The sequence below is a fragment of the Oncorhynchus tshawytscha genome, linkage group LG12, assembly GCF_018296145.1.
Source record: "Oncorhynchus tshawytscha isolate Ot180627B linkage group LG12, Otsh_v2.0, whole genome shotgun sequence".
Lineage (NCBI taxonomy): Eukaryota > Metazoa > Chordata > Actinopteri > Salmoniformes > Salmonidae > Oncorhynchus > Oncorhynchus tshawytscha.
The window spans coordinates 47,293,130-47,318,430 of NC_056440.1; the positions used below are offsets into that span (position 1 = coordinate 47,293,130).

General features: G+C 42.0%; 1 protein-coding gene across 6 annotated transcripts in view; it reads right to left on the reverse strand.

Moving 5' to 3' along the window:
- The window catches only part of LOC112263420 (semaphorin-6A), a 96,391-nt gene that overhangs the window by 52,980 nt on the left and 18,110 nt on the right, over positions 1–25,301 (reverse strand). For all 6 annotated transcript variants that reach the window (XM_024439602.2, XM_024439601.1, XM_024439600.1 and 3 more), the window contains exons 2-3: positions 6,415–6,558; positions 5,870–5,987 (exon numbers count right to left, since the gene is read on the reverse strand). In XM_024439602.2, coding sequence (XP_024295370.1) covers positions 5,870–5,987; positions 6,415–6,514 — 218 coding nt within the window. In that variant the 5' untranslated portion in view covers positions 6,515–6,558. The remainder of the gene's footprint in view (positions 1–5,869; positions 5,988–6,414; positions 6,559–25,301) is intronic.

Sequence of the window (25,301 nt, forward strand, 5' to 3'; positions counted from 1 at the left end):
GTAGAAATGAAAATAATGGGGTGCAAAGGAGCAAAATAAATAAATAAATAAAATACAGTTGGGAAAGAGGTAGATGTTTGGGCTAAATTATAGGTGGGCTATGTACAGGTGCAGTAATCTGTGAGCTGCTCTGACAGTTGGTGCTTAAAGCTAGTGAGGGAGTTAAGTGTTTCCAGTTTCAGAGATTTTTGTAGTTCGTTCCAGTCATTGGCAGCAGAGAACTGGAAGGAGAGGCGGCCAAAGAAAGAATTGGTTTTGGGGGTGACTAGAGAGATATACCTGCTGGAGCGTGTGCTACAGGTGGGAGATGCTATGGTGACCAGCGAGCTGAGATAAGGGGGGACTTTACCTAGCAGGGTCTTGTAGATGACATGGAGCCAGTGGGTTTGGCGACGAGTATGAAGCGAGGGCCAGCCAACGAGAGCGTACAGGTCGCAATGGTGGGTAGTATATGGGGCTTTGGTGACATTGCACTGTGATAGACTGCATCCAATTTGTTGAGTAGGGTATTGGAGGCTATTTTGTAAATGACATCGCCAAAGTCGAGGATTGGTAGGATGGTCAGTTTTACAAGGGTATGTTTGGCAGCATGAGGGAAGGATGCTTTGTTGCGAAATAGGAAGCCAATTCTAGATTTAACTTTGGATTGGAGATGTTTGATATGGGTCTGGAAGGAGAGTTTACAGTCTAACCAGACACCTAAGTATTTGTAGTTGTCCACGTATTCTAAGTCAGAGCCGTCCAGAGTAGTGATGTTGGACAGGCGGGTAGGTGTAGGTAGCGATCGGTTGAAGAGCATGCATTTAGTTTTACTTGTATTTAAGAGCAATTGGAGGCCACTGAAGGAGAGTTGTATGGCATTGAAGCTTGCCGGAAGGGTTGTTAACACCGTGTCCAAAGAAGGGCCGGAAGTATACAGAATGGTGTCGTCTGCGTAGAGGTGGATCAGAGACTCACCAGCAGCAAGAGTGACCTCATTGATGTATACAGAGAAGAGAGTCGGTCCAAGAATTGAACCCTGTGGCACCCCCATAGAGACTGCCAGAGGTCCGGACAGCAGACCCTCCAATTTGACACACTGAACTCTATCAGAGAAGTAGTTGGTGAACCAGGCGAGGCAATCATTTGAGAAACCAAGGCTGTCGAGTCTGCCGATGAGGATGTGGTGAGTGTCCCCCCCTTTGAAGAGGGGGATGACCGCAGCTGCTTTCCAATCTTTGGGAATCTCAGACGACACGAAAGTGAGGTTGAACAGGCTAGTAATAGGGGTGGCAACAATTTCGGCAGATAATTTTAGAAAGAAAGGGTCCAGATTGTCTAGCCCGGCTGATTTGTAGGGGTCCAGATTTTGCAGCTCTTTCAGAACATCAGCTGAATGGATTTGGGAGAAGGAGAAATGGGGAAGGCTTGGGCGAGTTGCTGTTGGGGGTGCAGTGCTGTTGACCGGGGTAGGATTTAGTCCAGGTCTGGGAGGAGATCCCTCAGGAGACCACCCGCCACCTCATCAGGAGCATGCCCAGGCGTTGTAGGGAGGTCATACAGGCACGTGGAGGCCACACACACCACTGAGCCTCATTTTGACTTGTTTTAAGGATATTACATCAAAGTTGGATCAGCCTGTAGTGTGGTTTTCCACTTTAATTTTGAGTGTGACTCCAAATCCAGACCCTCCATGGGTTGATACATTTGATTTCCATTGATCATTTTTGTGTGATTTTGTTGTCAGCACATTCAACACTGTAAAGAAAAAAAGTATTTAATAAGAATATTTCATTCATTCAGATTTAGGATGTGTTATTTTAGCGTTCCCTTTATTTTTTTGAGCAGTGTATAATAATGCTAATATATTTGTATCTGGAATTTGTCTTTCAGCATCAATCAGTAGAACACGCCTGACTCGAATCCACCAGTCATACAGTCCACAATAAGAGAGCTGGCACAACCAAAGGCACCAGCGCAGTCATCAATTACATGCACCATTTCTTCACCAACTACGGAGTTGGGAAAACACGTATGGACCTGAATTGTGATAACGGCAGTGGTTTGTCCCCGACTCGTGCTTCGGCCTCATCAAGCAGCGCTTTAGAAAGACCAGTGTGAACACTTTGTCTGAGATTGCTGGTGTTGTGAAGGACGGCACTGTGGCAGGGGTCTACATCCCACAGCTGGTTGAACTGGGGGATGGTACAGTGCTGGTGGAAAGCTATGGCTGGCAACAACACCTGACTCCGTACATCAGACCGCTGCCACAGATCAAGCAGTACCAGTACTTCAGGTAAAAAATAATTTTCATTGTATAATTTCATTGTATTATTCTTATCTAAGCTTGGGAGGTGAATTGATGTTGTGCAGGGTTGTAATATATTCAGATTTTGTTTGTTATTCCCTGTTTTACAGATTCAACACTCTGGAGCCTGGTGTTATTCCCCAAGGAGCGTTTGGACTGTCGGGACCAGGCTTCAGCTGCTGTGCAATGCTGACATCCTTCCTCTCATAGATGGTCTGCCTGTAAAATCACCACCTGGACTGGACACAGCTAGACAAACTAGCATTTTGAGAAGATCAGGGAGTTTTGCAACGAAGAGGCTATGGACATCACATGCCCTGCACCAAAGTCAAGGACAGGACAGAAACAGGCTCTCCGAATATAGATTCCCTTCATGTGTGGTTTGGACGGACCAGTCATCGGCACTATCTGCAGTGCCTCTATTCACATGACACTCTCCTACCACACACGCCATACACTGCTGCTACTATTTTTTGTTTGTTTATCCTGCTTCTCAGCCACTTTATCCCTGATTCTATGCATATAACTACCTCGTCTATCACTGATATCGCTATTGATATTGTTCTTGTACATACTGTATATTGTATTTGTGTTGACACTATCTATTTCTGATATTGCTACTATGCAAGTAACCATTTGGCTGTACCGTTTACACCTTCTGTAGAGACAATCCACATAGGCAGACAGCAAAATATTGATATATAAAATTAATATTGATATGTGTGGTCATAACATGATTTTGTGACATACCACAACAATATCATGTGATCGTATCAAGTGTCCAGCACATAAATATGTGACGCATGCCCCTGTTTATGTACTGTACATGTGCACCTCACTCAGGTTTCAATTCAGTTTGCATGGCCTTAACTTATGTATGGAATAATATGTGATAAGTGCATGTGTAACAGTATATAAAGTATGCTAATGTACTGGTATGAAGGCACTTAAGTAAATACTTTAAAGTACTACTTAAGTATTTTTTTGTTGAATTAGTACATTCCGTTACTATTAATAATTTTGGCAACTTTTACTTCACTACATTCGTAAAGAAAATTCTGCACGTTTTACTCCATACTCTTGACACCCAAAAGTACTTGTAACATTTTGACAGGAAAATTGTCCAATTCACACATATCAAGAGAACATCCCTGATCATCCCTACTGCCTCTGATCTGGCAGACTCACTAAACACAATTGCGTGCCCCTGGCTCTCCATCAACTAAAAATAATAAAGTTGTGCCGTCTGGTTTGCTTAATGTAAGCAATTTGAAATGGTTTATATTTTTACTTTTGATACTGAAGGACATTGTGCCCCTGGCTTTCCGTCAATAAAAAAAAATTAAAAATACAATTGTGCCGTCTGATTTAATATAAGGAATATGAAATTTTATACTTTTACTCAAGTATGACAATTTAGTACTTTTTCACCACTGGATGCGGCTGGTGGTTAAAGCATTTCTTTGACATCAATTTAGACAAGTGTGTCTGGGTAGGCGTCATCTAATATTTTTTCTTTCATTTTTCATTTTTGGAGCCTAATGCCACAGTTAGTCTTGATCTTTACTACACTACTCACTGTTTAGCACATGACCTCATGTGAATCCTTAAAGAGATGGGTGGGGCTGGCTTAAGAGCGCGTGAACAATGCTGAATGGGTGTAGACAATGCTGAATTGGTGTAGACAAATGAGAGCTCTCTAGTAGGTACCAAAACATTCAAAGGCCCTTTTCTCAAAAGTGAGTTTACAAGTGTATCAACTTTCAAAGTAGAAATGCTTTCCCTTTGCTCTTCAAAAATGCTATGTATGATATACCATTTTGTAGCTCTGAGTAAAAAAAACATCAACAATTTTGCTACATAAGACTGAAGGTGGTGAGTCACAATTAGTGGAAAAATAATCCAAATTGGTCTGCCTGTGTAAAGACAGTTTATGGGCCTCAACTGAGATCTGATTAGGTCAAGTTTTCATTGTATGGTTTGTACGGTTGGCCTGTTGACTTACTCTGAATTCTGTTCTTGCAATGACCATCCAACTATTTGCTTTATACTGTTGGTCATCTAGTTGTTAATATCCGTTTGTGCTCAGCAATCTCGGTGTCCACTTTGCTTCGGTGACATAATTCTATTGATTCAAACATTTCTCCCAGTTATAATCAATCTACTCTTCTCAACGACAACAATTCCAACAATCCCTGTGTCACATTCCCCCCTCGCCATGTGACCGTCGGAATTCCTGTCTCCTTTAAATGCGCTACTGAGAGATACACCTTGTTGTCCTCAAGCCACCCCCACTAAATAAAACCCTCCCTTTCTCATTTCTCCCAGGCCTGGTATGGAGCAGGTGGGAGGCAGCAGTCAGACCAAAGGCTAGGACTCCAAAGCGCCCAACACCTCCTTAATGACCACAGATGTGTTAAACAGTCCTGCTACTTAGAGACCAGGCTTCAATGGCCACTTATTTTGTAGCGCTTTCAGAAACCCATTGTTGCTTTCAAAAGCATCAAATCAATCTACTATGTTATTGGGCCAATACAAAAAAAGACACAAATCCGTATCTGTATCCTCCAATGCAGTGGAGAATGATGTGGCTTTGTTCACATTGTAACATGTAAGGTCTATTATTATATTTTTTTCCCATGTCCAAGCAAGCTAGTGCTTCTACACCTGCATTGCTTGCTGTTTGGGGTTTTAGGCTGGGTTTCTGTACAGCACTTTGAGATATCAGCTGATGTACGAAGGGCTATATGAATACATTTGATTTGATTAGTACATTTGAGTTCCAGAAAAAATAATGATACACAAAAATGTGTCAAATGGTGTCAAATGAAATCAATATCCTTTCCCCATGGAAAAAACTATTGATGCAGACTCTGGCATCTCTGTCAGACAACCTCAGTTTCAGCCCTAGACCCTTTATTTATAGCCTGTGTTCAGTGGGGCCACAAGGTTGCAAGAAAGTTCTTTGAGGTGCTTGGAAGAACTTTTACAGCAAGACTGATGGACTATAATAATAAGATACAATAATAATACAAAGAGAAATAGCCACAAACAGTATCATACTTAAAATAGAATATAGTTTATCCGCTGTGCACCTCTGTCTGCCAAAAGATACCAGTCTGGCTAAGTCAGTGTCTTTTTTTAAGCCTCTTCAACACACACATTTAAAAAAATTATTTATTGATTTACATTAAATCAATGGAATTGTATTCAGTGGATTTGAATCTAGTTGATTTTAATTGAATTGAACTGGTATACCTTGTTTTGGTTTGACATTTTATACCATTTCTTTGTGTGCGTATCCACTTAAACAGAAATGGGATGTACAAAATTATTATTAATATGCTACTTCACCCTGCCTCCCCCAAATACATTTCAATAATGAAATCAAAATAACATTCACATAGAGTACAATGAAATTACCTGACATTACACAAGGAACGGCCTCACATTATTGGATTAAAATAGCATCACATATTCCCAATTCATTGTAATCTCATCTGATATGACTTTGTGGGGAATATCAAAAACTCGAACTGATATGAGAGCTAGTGGCCTGCGAGAAAAAGTGCAGGAACTGACCTGGCAGCGATATACAACGTTCGGTTCATTATTATGATGAGCTGGATATCCAGTTTGTGCCGTTGTGTATTGTTTCTTCCTGGTTTGTGTCCAAAGAAAGCCGGATACTGCTTTGTATCTGTGAGAAGGGGGAACAAAAACAATAAATATCAGAAGCAACCCCCCCCTCCCTCCCACACAAGGCAATATGTTTTTAAAAATCCTGATAGAAAGACAGGTTGCTGGAGGTTGCTGGAGGATGTATGGCTGGGAGGAATATAGAGTCTACCCAAACAGAGAGAAAGCTCAATAAACCTATCTTAGCCTCATATGGTATTTATACTATCACACACTGCATGAAAGCCCCAACAGGAAAATACAGGATTATCCTTTGATGTAGGGTGGGCTCCGTTTCAGATTCTGCTCCTAACTCCTATTTTTTTTTATTCCCTGGGCACCAAACTACATTCTACCTTCCAAAAGCACTCAGAGTGAAAGGGGGGTAGAGGGTGGTGGTTGGATAGCAGGGTGTTTTGGGGGAGTTGGAAACAGCTCGGGGTACTCACAGTTGCCATGTGAAATACTGATTGGCTCAGAGTCTTCTGGGAAGCCAGCCCTTGCAATCTTCAGTAGCGTGAAATACAGCAACAAGGCCTCAGACCTCATTGTAGCACTGCTGGTTCCTTCCTCGATAACTTCTTTACTTTAGCCTGCAAAGAGAAGACAGAGAAGAAAAAAGATTATGAAACAATTAAAGCATCTGATTTTCATAGCCGATGCAATCTGTCAGATATATATATATATATATATATATATATATATATATATATATATATATATATATATATATACATCAAGAGAGCTGCATTGCAAGTAATCAAACAACAATTGGATTAGCAGGGTAATATGCTTCATAGAACGATGGCAGGCTGGGTCTTATTGAAATAGACCTGTTGTGATTAACTGAGCAGCATCAGGAGTGGTAGTTCTACTGGACTGCATCCTGGCCAATATGCTGAATTAATAGGAGAGCTTCTATGATTGGATCCTGGTGTCGGGGCAGACTTAATAGGGCAGCACCATTTTTTGTACATAATTATCAGCATCTAAGAGTTGGCCCCTGATTGCTAACTGTATTTACATCAGCCCGTGACCATGCTGATGTTTCTTGTGTGTTGTGGCAACAAATTACCTCAATAAATCAACCCTGACAATTACTGCAGCGTTAATCTAATCGAGTATAAGCATTTAATTCAGAGTCCTTTTATCCTGAGCCAAATGGTAGATGTTTTTTGGGGGGTTGTATGATAAAAGTTGTTTATTTATCCCCAGCACATTTGTTCACTGGCTCCGTATTGTTCGTTGGAGGGGAAAAAGAGGGAAAAAGAGGGAAAGAGAGAGAGAGAGAGAGAGAGAGAGAGAGAGAGAGAGAGAGAGAGAGAAGATAGATGGAGGGATGGAGGGATGGGGGGGGTTCTCTCCATGCTCCTGTGGATCTCATTCAGAAAGAGAGTGAAAACATTATTCACTGGGAGATTCACTTTAACAGCGAGGAGAATACAAATAAAACCAAGGGAACGACCTTGGTTGTTGAATTTCCTTCTCGCTAAGGCTATTTTTTCCCTCACCTCACCTACTTTATAGACATGCTGGCACAACAATAGACAGAAGGCCTGGGTATAAGCCCTTGGAATCTCTGTTAGCCCTGTGCATTTTCCTTTTTCAAACCAATATGAGATTCTGTACATATACCACTATGGGGGCTGTTTTGTTTCATGAACCTTGACCAGGAAGTCAAGCAATAATTGATTGATAAGCAGGATGGGGCAGGAGACATGCCAGTGTTCCTATGGAACTGTCTATTGTAAATGACAAATGGAGTCGACAGAGCCAACAAACATAGAAAAGTAACACAGAATTGCTAACTGAATAATATACTATGAAATGATACATGGGAGCTGAATCGATTATGATGTTCCAGAAAACAGCTTTATCATTTCTAATTTAGACACTACAGGGCACAATGCAGGCATTGTTGTGCCTCCTAACTGCAGACAGTTCTTTCTGACAAATGAATGTTTGATAGTTAATCTTAGTCGTCATAAATCATGTCACAGGACAGAGGAGCTCAATTCACAACCAATCTCTTCGTCACATCAAAACCAACCAACAGGGCATCATATAATAGCGAAAAGAAATTGAGCACAAAATTATTTAACTACAGCGTGCTCTTCAAAGCCCTTTCATTACCTTCCGACACACACGACTAAACCCAGGGAAATGTGGTCTTTGCTGAATTGCAGTCACTGTGGCAACTAAATTGTTTCAGTCTGTTCAGTCTTGGTGTCAAATGCTCTTTTGATGACATCTCTCCGCCTCTGACTACTGACTGAGATGAATGATTACACATGTGCAAACTTTCAGAGTGAATTATTATTTTGCCTCCGAACCAAATGGGGGGGTTGAAGTATAGAATCCCTCAAAATCCCTGCTGAAAACGACCACAAACAAAGCACAGAGGTGTCTGGTATTTTTCTTACTGTAAGTACTAATACATGTGGACATTCTGAAAGCTTACACCCTATACACACACTTTAAATTATAAAGTGTCTCTTGTTTTTGTGGAACATAATGGCGGGCTAATCAAGACCAACACTGGCAGAGAGCCAGCAGCAGATACTAAACAACAAGAGAACCCTCTCAGAGTAAAGAAATGTTGCCATGCTCTAGCCATAGCTAGGAATTACTACCGCTCCACTGTGAGTAAAACACACCCAATCCAGGTTTAGGCCCATAGTCCCAAACACCCTTAACTTCCTCCATAAATACATTACCAGCCTAACAATATTACCTTTGCTGTTGCATCAACATGTTAGCAAGGGACAGGCGGCGACCATGAACAATAACAGACATGTATTTCATCTACAACGTTCACGAGAGGGCCCCATGAAAATACAGCTCCTGCGCGTGTTTATCTTGTTCAGAGTCCTGAGATGTGGCATGTCTACCATTAAACACCTACTCATTCATATTCAGCATACGCTACACTACCCATCGAGTTGTCTAATGGGCAAGGAGGAGGCTGGGATTTAACGAAATACCTGCAGATGTGCATCAGTGGTAGTGGTTGAAGCCCCAATGAGAGTCCAACAGATAAACAGTTCAGTGGTGACTGACTGACAGTTAGGTCATTTACACCAGCCTCTGCAGCTCTCGCAGGGTGGGAATAGCCCTGACATCAGCCTGGCAAGAACAGACATGGACTGTACACAGCGGTGTGAACACAGGAACACACCACACTAACAACACCCAGCACTGAGTAAAGTAGTGAAGAGAGAGAGAGGCTTCTGGACTGAACAGCTCCACCCAGGGTGAGAAGGATCCACTGATGACATCTATTATCTGATGATGGGGCAAATAAAGTGTTGTGTTCCACTATCCTATGGAGGGAGACCTCAGGGTGGATGCCAAAGCAGTGGAAGCTAATGATCAGCCAGTTTCCACAAACTGCTGCTTATTCAGTCAATCAATGCTTGATTAGTAGAGCATAATAAACAGAATAATAATTTGACACCTTACTATACACCCTACGGTAACCCTACAGTGCCTTCGAAATGTATTCAGACCCCTTGACTTGGTCCACATTTTTTTTACGTTACAGCCTTATTCTGAAATGGATTAATAAAAACAATTCCACAGCAATCTACACACAATACCCCATTAATGACAAAGCGAAAAAAGGTTATTCGAAATTTTTGCAGATGTATAAAAAAACAACAACAGAAATACCTAATTTAAGTAAGTATTTAGACTCTATGCTATGAGAATTGGCATTGAGCTCAAGTCCATCCTCTCTCCATTGATCATCCTTGAGATGTTTCTACAACTTGATTGGATTCCACCTGTGCTAAATTCAATTGATTGGACATGATTTGGAAAGGCACAAACCTGTCTATATAAGGTCCAACCGTTGACAGTGCACGTCAGAGCAAAAACCAAGCCATGAGTTTGAATGAATTGTCCATAGAGCTCCGACACAGGATTGTGTCGAGGCACAGATCTGGGGAAGGGTACCAAAATGTCTGCAGCTTCGAAGGTCCCCAAGAACACAGTGGCCTCCAATCTTCTTAAATGAAAGAAGTTTGGAACCACCAAGACTCTTCTTAGAGCTGGCCACCTGGCCAAACTGAGCAATCAGGGGGAGAAGGGCCTTCAGGGAGGTGATCAAGAACCCAATAGTCACTCTGACAGAGAGTTCCTCTGTGGAGATTGGAGAGACTTCCAGAAGGACAACCATCTCTGCATCCCTCCACCAATCAGGTATTTATTGTAGTGGCCAGACGGAAGCAGATCCTCAGTAAAATGCACATGACAGTACACTTGGAGTTTGCCAAAAGGCACCAAAAGACTCTCAAGAAACAAGAGTCTCTGGTTTAATGAAACCAAGATTGAACTCTGTGGCCTGAATGACAAGCATCACGTCTGGAGGAAACCTGGCACCATCCCTACGATGAAACATGGTGGTGGCAGCACCTGAAAATAGCTATGCAGCAATGCTCGGCATCAACTTGACAGAGCTTGAGAGGATCTGCAGAGAAGAATGGAAGAATGTAGCATCATTCCCAAGAAGACTCGATGCTGTAATCGCTGCCAAAGGTGCTTCAAAGTACTGAGTAACGGGTCTGAATACCTATGTAAATGTGATATTTCCATTTTTATTTGTAATATATTTGCAAAAATGTATTTATACAAACCAGTTTTTGCTTTGTCATTATGGGGTATTGAGTTGACAAATATTTACTACATGAACTAAAGTAAAAAATTAAATAGCACGTTGAGGGAAAGGTTGTCCTGGCACCACACTTCCAGGTCTCTCACCTCCTCCCTATAAGCTGTCTCATTGTTGTTGGTGATCAGGTCTACCACCGTTGTACCGTTGGAAAACTTAATGATGGTGTTGGAGTCGTGCTTGGCCACGCAAGCGTGGCAGATGTATTGTTGCCTGCCCTTACCACATTGGGGCTGCTTGTCAGGAAGTACAGGCTCTAGTTGCAGAGGGAGGTGTTTAGTCCCAGGGTCCTTAGCTTAGTGATGAGCTTTGAGGGCACTATGGTGTTGAACGCTGAGCTGTAGTCAATGAACAGCTTGAGCCCTGCCACATCCGACGAGTGTCGAAGCGGGTGTAGTAGGATTCAATCTTAGTCCTGTATTTACGTTTTGCCTGTTTGATGGTTAGTCTGAGTGCAGATGTTGCCTGTAATCCATGGTTTCTGGTTGGGGTATGTACATACGGTCACTGGGAGACAACGTCATCGATGCACTTAAAACAAATCACATTTTGTTGGTTACATACACATGGTTAGCAGATGTTATTGCGAGTGTAGCAAAATGCTTGTGCTTGTAGTTCAGACAGTGGCGCAATATCAATAAGTAATCTAACAATTCCACAACAACTACCTAATACACACAAATCTAAGTATAGGGATGGAATAAGAATATATACATATAAATACAGTATATGGATGAGCAATGACCGAGCGGCATAGGCAAAATGCAATAGATATGAAATACAGTATATACATATGGGATGAGTAATGCAAGATATGTAAACATCATTATTACAGTAGCATTAATAAAGTGACTAGTGATCCATTTGTTAATGGCCAATAATTTCAAGTCTGTATGAAGGCAGAAGTCTCTCTGTGTTAGTGATGGCTGTTTAACAGTCCGATAGCCTTGAGATATAAGCAACTTTTTAGTCTCTCAGTCCCAGCTTTGATGCACCTGTACTGACCTCGCCTTCTGGATGGTAGTGGTGTGAACAGGCAGTAGCTCGGGTGGTTGTTGCTCTAGATGATCTGTTTAGCCTTCCTGTGTCATCGGGTGCTGTAGGTGACCTGGAGGGCAGATAGTTTGCACCCGGTGATACGTTGTGCAGACCGCACCACCCTCTGGAGAGCCCTACGGTTGTGGGTGGTGCAGTTGCCATACCAGGCGGTGATACAGCCCGACAGGATGCTCTCAATTGTGCATCTCTAAAAGTTTGTGTGTGCTTTAGGTGGCAAGCCAAATTTCGTCATTCTTGAAGCCGGTGACTGATGTGTTTATACTCATCAATGCCATCGAATGAGTCCCGGAACATATTCCTGTCTGTGCTAGCAAAACAGTCCTGCAGCTTAGAATCTGCATCATCTGACCACTTCTGTATTGAGCGAGTCACTGGTACTTCCTCCTTTAGTTTTTGCTTGTAGCCAGGAATCAGGAGGATAGAATTATGGTCAGATTTGCCAAATGGAGGGCGATGGAGAGCTTTGTACGCGTCTGGAGTGTGTGGAGTAAAGGTGGTCTAGAGTTTTTTTCCTCTTGTTTCACATGAAACAAGCTGGTAGAAATGAGGTAAAACATATTTAAGTTTCCCTGCATTAAAGTTCCCGGCCACTAGGAGCGCCACCTCTGGATGAGCATTTAATTGTTTGTTTATGGCTTTATACAGCTGGTTGAGTACGGTCTTAGTGCCAGCATCGGTTTGTGGTGGTAAATAGACAGCTATGAAAAATATAGATGAAAAAATAGTGTGAAAAAATAGTGTGGTCTACAGCTCATCATGAGTTACTCTACCTAAGGTGAGCAAAACCTTGAGACTTCCTTAATATTTGATTTCGCGCACTAGCTATTATTGACAAATAGACACAGATCACCAACCCTTGTCTTACCGGAGGCAGCTGTTCTGCCTTGCCAATGCACGGAAAAACCAGCCAACTGCATATCATCCATGTGGTCGTTCAGCCACGACTCTGTGAAATATAAGATATTGCAGTTTTGAATGTCATGTTTGTAGGATAGTCTTGAACGGAGCTCATCCATTTTATTCCCCAATGATTGCAGGTTGGCCAATAGGACTGATGAAAAAGGCGGGTTACACACTCGCCAACAAATTCTCACAAGGCACACAGACCTGCGTCCCGTGAATCGGCAGCTTCTCTTCATGTGAATGACAGGGATTTGGGCCTGATCCGGTATCTGGAGTAAATCCTTCACGGACGCCTCGTTAAGGAAGCAATTTTCGTCCAGTTTGAGGTGATTAATTGCTGTTCTGATATCCAGAAGCTAAGAGACAGTGGCAGAAACATTATGTACAAAATAAGTTGCAAACAACAAAAAAAACAAAAAAAACACACAAAATAGCACAATTGGTTAGGAGCCCGTAAAACTGCAGTCATTTCCCCTTGCACAATTAATTCCGCCTCTCATTAGCCTGGTTTGTAGTGTACAGTATACCTCTTGATCAAGACACATTATAATGACTGGCACTGCTGCTCACTGTTGTCCAACAAGGGTAAATTAATTCTAAAGATGATCGAAAACAACAATTAGGCGATCCTTGGCTGAGTAAACACTTTGTAGGCTCTCTTTCAAGTCCAATAGCACTGATCTGCACATTACAGATGAGGAGAATTTCTAGCAAACTGAAACAATGATTTTTTTTTCCTGATCTGACAGTACTGTACCACTGAGGCCTTTCAACACATCCTGAGGTGGATGTCTTGAACTGAACCGAACAGGGCAGGCTTGACGTTTTCCACAGGAGCGTCGCCAAAGTAAACATAACCAAGACGGTCACTGACAACACAGGGTCAGCTACAGTCCAGGGAGCTTCAGCACTGCACTGCACAGCAAACAGTATTAAATACCATGTGTCATATAACCCACTCTCATGTCTCCTGCTCTCTTCATCTCCCGATGCGGAGCGGCAAAAAGCAGTCCGCAGTACAAGATGCTTCTTCACTCTGCCTGGAAAATCATTTATGAAGGCTGGTGCTTTAAAGATTGGCCCCAAAAAGAATGAGGTTACACATTTAAATATCAGAACCTTTCCCAGTGCTGCCAATCACGCAAGATGATACAGGCCACACAACTTAATCAATCTGGAGCGGGTTGATACTGAGACGGCGGGCAGAAGGGAAAATGATTACAGATAAGGTGGCTTGGTACCAGACGACTTTTCCCTTTTGATCCAATTATCTACCTCCTCTGATAGAGCTCCGTCTTCTTCTCTGATGTATGCCATTCTTGTAATCATGCTGTTAACCCATGTATTTCCATTCCATTCCTTTTTAAGGAACTGGATCTGGAGAGTGAGCTAAATGTGGCGGCACAACCAAGATCATCAGCCCTCTCTGATATTCTGTTTGACCAAACAAATGCACCACTCAGAAGGGCAGGCTGAAAATATAGCCTCTTACTGAGCCGCGGCACAATGGCAAAAATATTCACAAAAGCTAAATGTCAAATTACCTAAAAAGATGACACCATGACAGCCTAGCACACTGTGTAAATGTGATAGGGCTCTGAATTGTCACGTTGAATAATTCCATCACACTCAAATCTATGTCCCCCAAAAATACAAAGGGGCCGGAAACAAACTAGGGCTACGACATCACCTCACAATATCAAGCAGGGGTGTATTCATTACGTAATGCAACATAAATCGTTTACCGTTTAAGAATCATTCAGAAGAAAACAGAAAAGAAAATAACGGGGACGGACCTACCTGAATATGTCCAATAGAAACTCTTGTTTTCGTTGCAAAACATTTTCCGTTTGGAGTAAATCGTTTTGCAACAGAATTGCAACAGAATTTGTGTAATGAATAAAGCCCCACAACACATGAACGGCTGCTTTATGCGAGTAAACATGCACAAGAATGGCTGCTTCATGTGAGTAAACATGCACAAGGAATCAATCGAGTAACTGAGACAAGCTGTGTGGTTTAGTGCAAAATAAATAAGCACTGCTGTGGGTCTCATTGAAAGTGTTGACTCTACGAGGTATGAATCCCAAAATGAGTTTGAGTACAGAGAAGAGTCTGAGGGATGGGTCAGTTCTGGAGGGAGCTCTCACAGTAGATAAATGAGAAAACAATAAAACAATGACATTCCTTTTCAGTGGGAATTATATATTCACAGGCCTTTCCCCTCAGAGGCAAAAGCCTAAATGAGAAAAGTCTTCACATCAATACAGTTGCGAGATCACATTTATCAATTTGACTGGTATAAATGCATGAGGGATTTGTGGAGTGGAAAGGTGTGATGTTATGCCACCCATCCTCAGCCCTTGACCACGAAGTAATAGAGTTAGAGAGGAAATATACTGGTGTGGTGTGCAACGTTTCCAACCTGAAAACAGCTCCATCAACATTTACAACACTCCTGCAAGGGGAGAGAAACCTCATCAGAGTGATTCAAGCAAACAACTTTAACCCAACCATGTGTCCATGTTTACAAACACATCTGCACAACTACACTTCCACAAGCTCAATGCCATGTTTTTCATATGGTTCCATTCACTTGTCTTGCTAACAAACAGGTTGTCACAGTATTCAAGAGGGATGTGCGAATGAGCAGTTGTTGCATCCATCTGTGTGTGTGAAGACCGGGGACCACACATTTTGCCCACTCCCTCGTGGTAATAATGGGTGTGATATTGACTTTTGTCTAGGATTCTCAACCCTGGATTATTCCCTTTCTACATGAGCACTCCCACAGACTTGGCAAATGGCTGGCTGCTCTAGCAGAGCAATCTGATCTGAACAAGTACGATGCTAATCTCCTCAAGCTAATAGGCAGGCCAGGGGAAATGAGATAGCGTGGCAGCTAGAAGTCACTCTGGACAACTGGACATCCAATCTTTGCAATGAAAACAACAGAACCTAATGGAATTTGAGAATAAAAAAAGGTTTACAAAAGGTTTCTTTGGCTGTCCCCATAGGAGAAGCTTTTTTGGTTCAAGATAGAACTATTTTTTGTTTCAGGTAGAACCCTTTTGGGCTCCATGTAGAACGGGGTATACATGGAACCCAAAAGGGTTCTACCTGGAACCAATAAGGGTTCTTCAAAGGGTTTTCCTATGGGGACAGCCGAATAACCTTTTTAGGTTCTACATAGCACCTTTTTTTTCTAAGAGTGTACCGTGGGAATGGTGCAGCCTAGCCTATTGTAGTAGTACGTCTGGACGTGAAGAGACTGCTAAGGTGGGAGGGGAGAGAGCACTGACGAGACAACCCCCCTCACCTGCTCTGTGACTTAGCCTTGCTCCACCTAATTGGATATTGTGCTTTAGAGACCAGTGTCTCTACTACTGAACTAAACCTTGACTGATTAGGCCCAAGCCAAGCCAATCAGGGCACAGAGCTCACTGAATGTCAACATTTGCAGATGCAATTGTACTGTACCATTAGCCATTAGCAATACAGTGAAACCATTTAAGCTTACGTATATGGGGCTAAAATGATTGGTTCATATTCATAAGACCATTTCATTGTTACAGTCAACACTTGTTTAAGCTGTATGATTTCAGTCATTCCCAATACGATAATATACCCTGCATCATGTTGTTGAGGCAAATACAGGAACTGGGAGCAGCTTGGCATGTATTTTCTTGGGAAATATGCAGATTACTGATGCTGGTGTATGCTTCCTCTAAATGAGTGAAAAGTCCACAAAGAGCAACCGATCGTGAAGTTTCACCAACGTACATGTACTGTGTGTTACACTACAAAAGTCAGAGGAGAAAAGCAGATAGTGACATTTTCAAAAACAAGAACATCCTTCAGATATTCTACAGGATTGTAGACAAACTGATGTAATGCAAGTGCAAGTCCACGGGCACATGGCCTACTTGCATGCTTGGCTGCTTATCCCACTACTAACGACACCAGCTAATTCTAAATGTAACAGTGGACGACACTAGTAATGCATGCTGTTGACTGAAGTTACACTACAGCAACCCATCTCGGACCATGGCCCCTGGCCAGAATGTGAATCTTGTGATGTGAAGTTTTATCACATAAAATAAACAGCAGCAACCCACCAGAGTAAGAGCCCCCTACTAGTTGGAACCAGTGAACACTGCAGGGTATACAAGCTTCCCTTGCAGCATCTCAATCACACGGATGGCCCGGTGGGATGAACTGATACACTTTATCTCCCTCCCATCACAGGTGTTACCTAAGCACGATTGACGGTTCTTCAATAAGTAATTTTCCTTGCTGTGTCACAGGACATTTTTGATTGATAACTTCTCATATCGGCCGTGTCATAAAATGTTTCTAATGGAAATCTTTCATTAATTCAGTCACCGGGGCAATAGATCATGGCCATACATTTCCCTAGAGGGCCTGAGGAGGGTGTGTTGCCTTAGCCTTGCTTTCAAGGAACACCCAAGGCAGGGAGTAACATGTACATAACTGGAACAGTAAAGAAATAATATGCAGGGGGGAAGATCGGTAAACTGACAGAAAAACAATTGATTGTAGTTTACAATCACTATGCATAATTGGCAATGACATCCTCATGACACCATAACAAAAATGATCGTGGTATCATTTAACAGGAACAACGTCACTATTCACAGATACGTTCACTGAAAAAAACTATTATTCTCCCCCCCAAAAAACGTATTTTAGCTGTTGGTATCCTCCTTGTAAACCTACAAGCTCCACCTCCGAATTCAACAACTTCCTGTTGCTTTCATGTTGACCTTTTAACCTTCTCCATTACCTCCTTCTCGCGTTAGATCTAAAGACATCCCGTTTACGAGTTCCTGTCTGACCAGACTGTATGGAAGATAAAAGTGAAGCGAGAAAGAGAGAGAGAGAAAGAGCGACAGAGAGAAGTTCTGTGCTGTGGGTTCACACCAGTCTAAGTGAGTGAAGATGAAGGACGGAGATCCTTCTTGGATAAAGAGACCGTTCCTGCATGTGGGGAGTATCAGTGTCAGCGTTCTACCCGCAGCTCCCAGCCCTAAGTCTGGAGATGCGGAGGAGACTGAACCTGTCAGCCTCACTCTGTGATGTTTGCCTAATGCCAGGATTACCGCTCCTTTCAGCCAGAAACCCAGCCTGCTAGCAAATAAACACCAGGCATGGAGCAGCTTAAACCAACTTCTGTAAACTGTACTTTGACATCGCAGAGAGAAAAAGAGGGAGAGAAACTTTAAAAAGTATCCCCTTATGTATACCAGACGAATACGTAAAAAGTATTTATTTAGAAGATAGACACTGTGGCCGAGCGATTTCTCAAGAGTTTAGGTACACTACATAGGGGAAAGCTCAGTGGTTAAACTACCTCAATAGATGTCAGGAACACAGTATCAGTTCATAATGGTGCATGAATGAGATGAGGCATGTGTTGGTCATCACACCAGCATTCAGCTCATTTGTAAGAAAGATGCCAGACAACAGAAATGCTGTGTATAGTATCATGTCAATAATGCTGTAAATATCACATATTTTTGTGTAAGGGTTAACATATAGCTGTTTCCTTGACAACATATATACAAAATACACTTCACAGCTTGCTGTTGCATATAATGAACCAATATAAATCCCCGCCATGAACCGACAGCCAACAAATACAATATGAATTCCAATTTCTGCATAAATTGTTTTCCCCGTGGAATACATCCTCATCTTATTCCATAGGGAGCTACGTTCACAAGTAGACTTCCATTAACATTTCATCCTGATTCCCTCTGTCAATGTGATTCATCATCGCTGGCTGGATGCTGACTTCCCTGTCTGGGCCTTGAGATAAACACACTGGCCTGGGTTTGTTCATGCAGACACAATATCCACAAGGATGAGCACAATCTCAGTGAACTGCACCAACTAAGGCTATTTTGTCTAAGGCATTCTGACAGAATTGTGTCTGTGTCTGTGTGTCTGTGTGTCTGTGTCTGTGTCTGTGTGTGTCTGTGTCTGTGTCTGTGTGTCTGTGTGTCTCTCTCTCTCACTCACTCTCACTCACTCTCACTCACTCTCACTCACTCTCACTCTCTCTCTCTCACTCTCACTCTCTCACTCACTCACTCACTCACTCACTCACTCACTCACTCACTCACTCACTCTCACTCTCTCACTCACTCACTCACTCACTCACTCACTCACTCACTCACTCACTCACTCACTCACTCACTCACTCACTCACTCACTCACTCACTCACTCTCACTCTCACTCACTCACTCACTCACTCACTCACTCACTCACTCACTCACTCACTCACTCACTCACTCACTCACACCCTTTATTTAGCATGTTTCTGGTTGACAGGCAACAGGGGGAACATTTGGGTTGGGCGGTATCCAGATTTTCATACCTTCATACCGTTGCTGTATACGGTATTATCTGCAGTTTTCTAACAGAGTACTAGCGAATTCCCATAGCAGTCGCTAGCTAAATGCTAACAAGCGCAAGTGAACATAAACTAAATGCAAGAACAGACAACCCAGCGCATTAAGTTATATCTCAAAAGGCTACTCACACTTGTCTCTGCTGTAATCAAGAAGCCTGATATTGCAAACTAGCCACCTAACGTTATAGCTAGCAAGTTAGCAAACCAAATGCATACTGTAGCTGGAGCCCTGAGCTGGAGAAAATGTATTTGGCACATCTTAGATAGCTCATTTATAGTTATAAAATATTCATCTGGCAAACATTAGTAGTGAATTTGAAGTGTAACTTCATCACCAATCTTGTGGTTCTCAACAGTGGATCATCATTTCGCCATTTGCTCTTCGTAAACAAACATGCCCTGTGACTGATTCAATACATTTTTTTATAATAAAAAAAAGTATAATGTATTTATTTTATTTGTTGGGACGGTATTGGAAATCATACCATCTGTACTTCAAAATACCCCAATATACAATATACAATACACAATATAAATGTATAAACTCTTAGAAAAAAGGGTTCCGAAAGGGTTCTTTGGCTGTCCCCATAGGAGAACACTTTTTGGTTACAGATAGAACCCTTTTTGGTTCCAAGTCGAACCCTTTTTGGTTACAGGTAGAACCCTTTTCAGTTCCATGTAGAACCCTCTGTGAAAAGGGGTCCACATGGAACCCTAAAACAGTTCTACCTGCAAACAAAAAGGGTTCTGCAAAGGGTTCCTCTATAGTGTCAGCCGAAGTACTATTTAAGGTTCTAGATATCACCTAATTTTCCAAGAGTGTACCGCCTAAGCCTAAGGTAAATAATGTAAATCAACTTAATGGAATTGAAGACACACAGCGACTATCTCTTTGAGACAGATTAGTTTCAAAATATATACACTCAACTAATGGCAACAGCAACTGTGCCTCTGCTGCTCTACCCTGCTATCCTCTGCTATCCGTTGCTATCTCCTGCCATACTGTCCTTGGAGAGGCGGCATTCTTTCTTCCCCCCAATGAGGTAATAACCAGCCTATGCAACAACCGCCCCCACCATACCACCAACATGCTTAATCCAAAGACAAGCCTTGCATCCAGGAGGGCAGATAGCAATTACTGTCTGCTAGCAGTAACAATGAAATCTGTGTCTGCTTTACTGGCAGTGTCAGGCCCTAAGACTTAAGAAGATAAGCCTGCTCATCCTCTGCCTTAAAACATTTAACTGTTTGTGCATTTAATACTGGAGACGAATTTGGGGGGAAACAATGGACAAGCAGCCATCCTGCCAGACATTTCTTAGGCCTAATACCTTGTCCAAGTCCTTTACTCACGCTGGCTTAGAGTACTCTTCTGAAGTTACCAGGCTACATATTATTTCCTGGGGCTTTGAATACACAGCAATAATAGTGTGGTATTTGCATAGTGGTACATACGTCAACATGACTTATTTTATTAAAAGGTGTCAGTTTTAGAAACACATTATTCCTGTACTATGCAAATATTATGACTGCGTTAAGGCCATTTTATTCACTATAGGACAGTATACAACATTAAGTCACTTCTCTTTCTGTGAGTAAGTACAAAGAATCTAGGGATTACTTTCCTATTCAAGAAAGTACTGTTGAAAGAAAGTGGGCCTGACAAATAAAAATAAGGGAGAAATTGAGAAATTGGGGGGAGAAATCAATATTACTGCATGAAATTGTTAAACAATGCAGGGCCACATTTCAGTATCGAGAATTTCAGGTGAATCCTCCTTGGAGTGGCTCATTGAGGGGATTAGTGAAAGCTTTACTCAAGAGGCTGCAAGATACGGCTCTATCTGGTGGGAACAGACCCCCCTCCCCCCAGCACTACAAATCAAAGTAGCTCCTCTCTATTCAACTGTACAAGATTAAGCCACCTCCATAATGCCTGAATGAATTAACATTTTCCATTTAGAACTAACACTCTGCTACTCTCTAGTTGATATTTGTCTGTTTTATATAGGAATTCATTCAGGGCAGCGATCTTAAACATTTAATTCCTACAGGCTTCTGAAATGATGCCCCTGTAAAATCGTCCCGTGGAACGTTGTGCATTCTAATTGCATCGTGTGGTGGCTCAGAGAAAGTAACTATGGGGGAGAAGTACTCCTGTCTTGGACTGCTTTGGAACATATGGTTATTGCTTTTGGCCCTATAAGATGGCTCTATCAAAAGAAATGGCAACAGTATTCCCTATGTGTGATATGAGGCAGAAGGGGAGTGGATAACAGAGTTTAATCCACGGCGTGCCTCAGCCATGAGCTACTCCAGGCCAGGGGAAGATGGGGGCGGTGAGGAGGGGGGTTAAAGGAGTCATTGTCCTTTTAGGAACAGATTAACTATTTAAAAAAAGGTGACGTCCATCGCTGCTCGGCAAGCTCTCCATCTAATCAAGGTCTGCCATAAGCTCATTGAGAGCAGCTCGGCGCTGCAATAAAAACGCCCGCACAACCATGCCAAAAGTGTAATGAAATACGGCCAGCAGGGCTACTGCTGATTACAACTCATTATACTGCTCCAATGGCATGAATGAACGAGAGATGAAGGGGGACAGGACACATGGGATATACACTCATGTTTACTTAACGTAACACAAAGGAGAGACGCTGAAACATGGAAGCTTGGAAGTGCAAATAAATGCCAGCAAAGTCTGAGTTCAATTAACACAAGGACATGCAGCGTTGTGCATATGCTGTCATTCACTCAGATTAAAGGAGGATAGTGTCTGTGATAGAAGACAATATAAACGTATTCATAATGCATTATACACAGGAGGCTCATAGAAAGTGTTAACCAAACCTTTACTTTCTAAACTGTAAATAAAACCCTTCTAAACTGCCTATTGAGGGGACAGATTCCTTACATCCTGCTACACTCTTCCACATGACACAAGAACTCCCTGAGAGTTATACTACCCCCGTCATGCCCTTCGAGGCTGTGGTGACTGGTGAGACAGAGGGAGAGAGGGAAGAGCTAATATACAGCCATTCATTGTGCAAGGCTTGTGGAGTCTCCAGGACCCAGCTATCTGGCATTCCCCCCAGAGTGGTGAGGATAGCTGCCATTGGATTCAGGGTGGGCCCCACGGGATTGGCCCCTATGGCATGACCTCAGAGCATTCCCTGCTCCAGTCAGCGTAGCGTTCCTCCCTCTCCCACCTCCGTGCTTGATTCCAAGTTGGCTTTCTTCTGCCAGGATATACAGTAGCCCTGATTAGCCCTGCCAGTGAACCTTTCCAGGATCTGTCCACTAGTGATGATGTCACTGTCACTGCGGTGCCACTGTTGGTGGCAATATCTGAGGGCATCTTGTTGTGGAGTCAAACACCTGGGTGTTAAGGCTGGAGAAATAGCACTGACTAACTTGTTTAGCATGTCTGAGTAAGTGCTCAAGGCAAAATAACATCATTACGTAATATCAATTTGCCAAGAGAAATAGAGAAAGGTGCATAATTCATAGACATTACAAGACATAATCAATATAAATCAAATACTAGAACATTGAAAACAAACTTTTAAATAAACAGAGAGAGCTGTGCTGGTTATCCGTAAAGAGGTAAATTATAAGAATACAACATTCATCTTTAAGAATAACATTATATAATTTTATACAATTACATCTCAGATGGCTCCTTCTCCACAAAAAGGGCAGACTCCGGAATCTTCACTAAATTGTGTGGGGAAGGACATTTCCAGTACCAGCCTTGTAATTACAAGATTCTGAAGCTCAGCCAGCTTTCATACAGGGTAAAGAGGAATAGCACAGTCAATTCCTCTAGTCTGCAGCCCTCACCCTTAAAGACGAGATAAGGAAATGTTAGAAACTATATCCCTCTCAGGGGGTTTAGCCATTTAGTTGAATTTGCATTTTAACAACCTTTCTGAGTAATTGAAAAAGTGGTGTCAGACCAGTTTTGATCTCTGACATGGTAATTACTTTAAATTTATGCTTGAGTTTCAGTCAGGTCTAGAAACAACAGCTGGCTTTGAGAGTCTGTAATGACCTGCATATGGCTCTGGTTTCTTGTTGAGATATCAAAATGCATTTTGTTGGGCATTTCATCACTGATTATAAGATCCAGCAAAGTTGTCTAATCTTTTAATGGCTGCTGAGTGGGAGTGGGAGGGCTCAGGCTGTTTCATGTGGTTTCCTCCCCCAAAATGGGCTTCAGTGAAGGGGAAGCAGCATACACACAGCTTAATTCTAAGCTTTTGATTCCATGCTAGTGTGTGTGTGTGTGTGTGTGTGCATGTGCGTGTGCGTGTGTGTGTGCAAGCTCGCGTGTGTACAAACTCGCATGTGTTTGAATATGTGTGCTATATAGAGAAAAGAACTAGAGCCCCATCATCCTAGATTTTTAAAAAAAGTGTTAGCTGCAAGCCTGTTTTTATACTCCCCCTATTTAAAAAAAAAAACAGAAAACCAATGTGAGGAACATATTTTTCAAAGCAAAAAGCTTTTGAAGGACCTTCTAAGCTTCTATGCTGTAAGAGTAGTACCCTACCACTGTCTTTAATCTCCATTGTAAAAATATTTTAAAGGTCCTTCTAAGCTTCTATGCTGTAAAAGTGGTACCCAACCACAGTCTTTACTCTCCGTTGAAAATGGTTGGATCTTCACAGTCACCCCAAAAACATGGCAGCTGACAAGAATCTGCAGTCTGACCACAATCAGAGACTACTATGATGACACACCAAATGTGTTTTGATGGATCACGGGAAAAGAGCAAGAATAGGCTTTTGTAGGCTACAGTCCAAGCAAGCTATGTCTTCCAATGGTGCGACTGCTGTCGACATCCGAAGATTATACATCCAATTTGAATAAACGCTTGGTGGTTAGGATGACACCAGTGGTGTGGCCTACTGGCCATACGGATATCACTTATTATTGAGCCCAATATAGTGAATCACACTACTGCTCTCTCATTTAGTTATTTGTGGTTGTTGTGGATGGCTGTTCATGAATGTATAGGTGTATTTTAACCCAATAATGGTTGAATTGGGGAAGTTAAAGCTGCCTTTCAATCACTGTTTTTGCGACCGGTGGGCAGTAAGCGAAAAATTCGCTCTTGCAACAGTTCCTCCCTTCTAAACTCTGTGGTATTGTGCTCCATACTGTCAAACACAAGTTTCATTTAAGAAGACCCCTGAGTGGGGCTTTTATTGCTCATTCTAATTTGTGATGATTTTTTTTTTTTATCCATAGGCCTAATGGACACATGCGCAAACTCACACTTTTGATAGACTTAAACAGCTGCAAATTGTCGAGATTGTGTCACCAATAAATACATAAACAATAGGCCTATAGCAAATGAATCATATGGCATTCATTTTTCACATCTAAATAGCACTTTCCCCATAGTGCTCAAAGTATGCCATTCCATGAGAGCAGAATTTATTTTTCAACACGAAGCAATCAGTCCTCCATGAAAACAAAATCATAAACAACAGAGTAGGCTAATAAATCCTTAGTTTTTGGGTTATGCTCAGGTAAAACAATTTGGCTAATTTATATTTCCATATCACTGGAAATCTGACAGACTTGTTTTTAATGTAAAGATATAGACTATTATTATTATATTCTGTATTGAGGTAAAAAGCAATGGGTCAGAAGAATCCCACATAACCCATAAAGTCAAATACAACATCCATTTATGGCCAGCTATGTAAACTCTAACATTGATTTATCCTTCAATAGATGTTGTTCAATTGGTAATATACATTTTTTGTCTTCTCCTAATGCATCTTAAGGGGAAAGTCATTTCAAAGTAACTGAAAGTAATCAGAGTAATCCAAAAAGATAACTACTAACTGTAACTGATTACATTTAGAAAGTAACCTACCCAACCCTCTGTATGTGTGTGTGTGTGTGTGTGTGTGTGTGTGTGTGTGTGTGTGTGTGTGTGTGTGTGTGTGTGTGTGTGTGTGTGTGTGTGTGTGTGCGTGCGTGCGTGCGTGCGTGCGTGTGTGTGTGGTTTGTTGGTGGTAAAACGGGTGAGGGGTTATATGTTGCCTAAGTTATCATCACAATCACTTGACTTACTTCAATTATAATCATGGCCAAATGGAAAGGGGGTAAATTATAATGATCCATGACCTACTCATCGCTCACAATTCACTGATTCATAGTCTTTATGCCTTTAAGATAAAGTATCAAGATTAGGTCATTGGCTTCTTCGCACAAATAAAGCACTGACTCCTAAATGGGTAAAAAG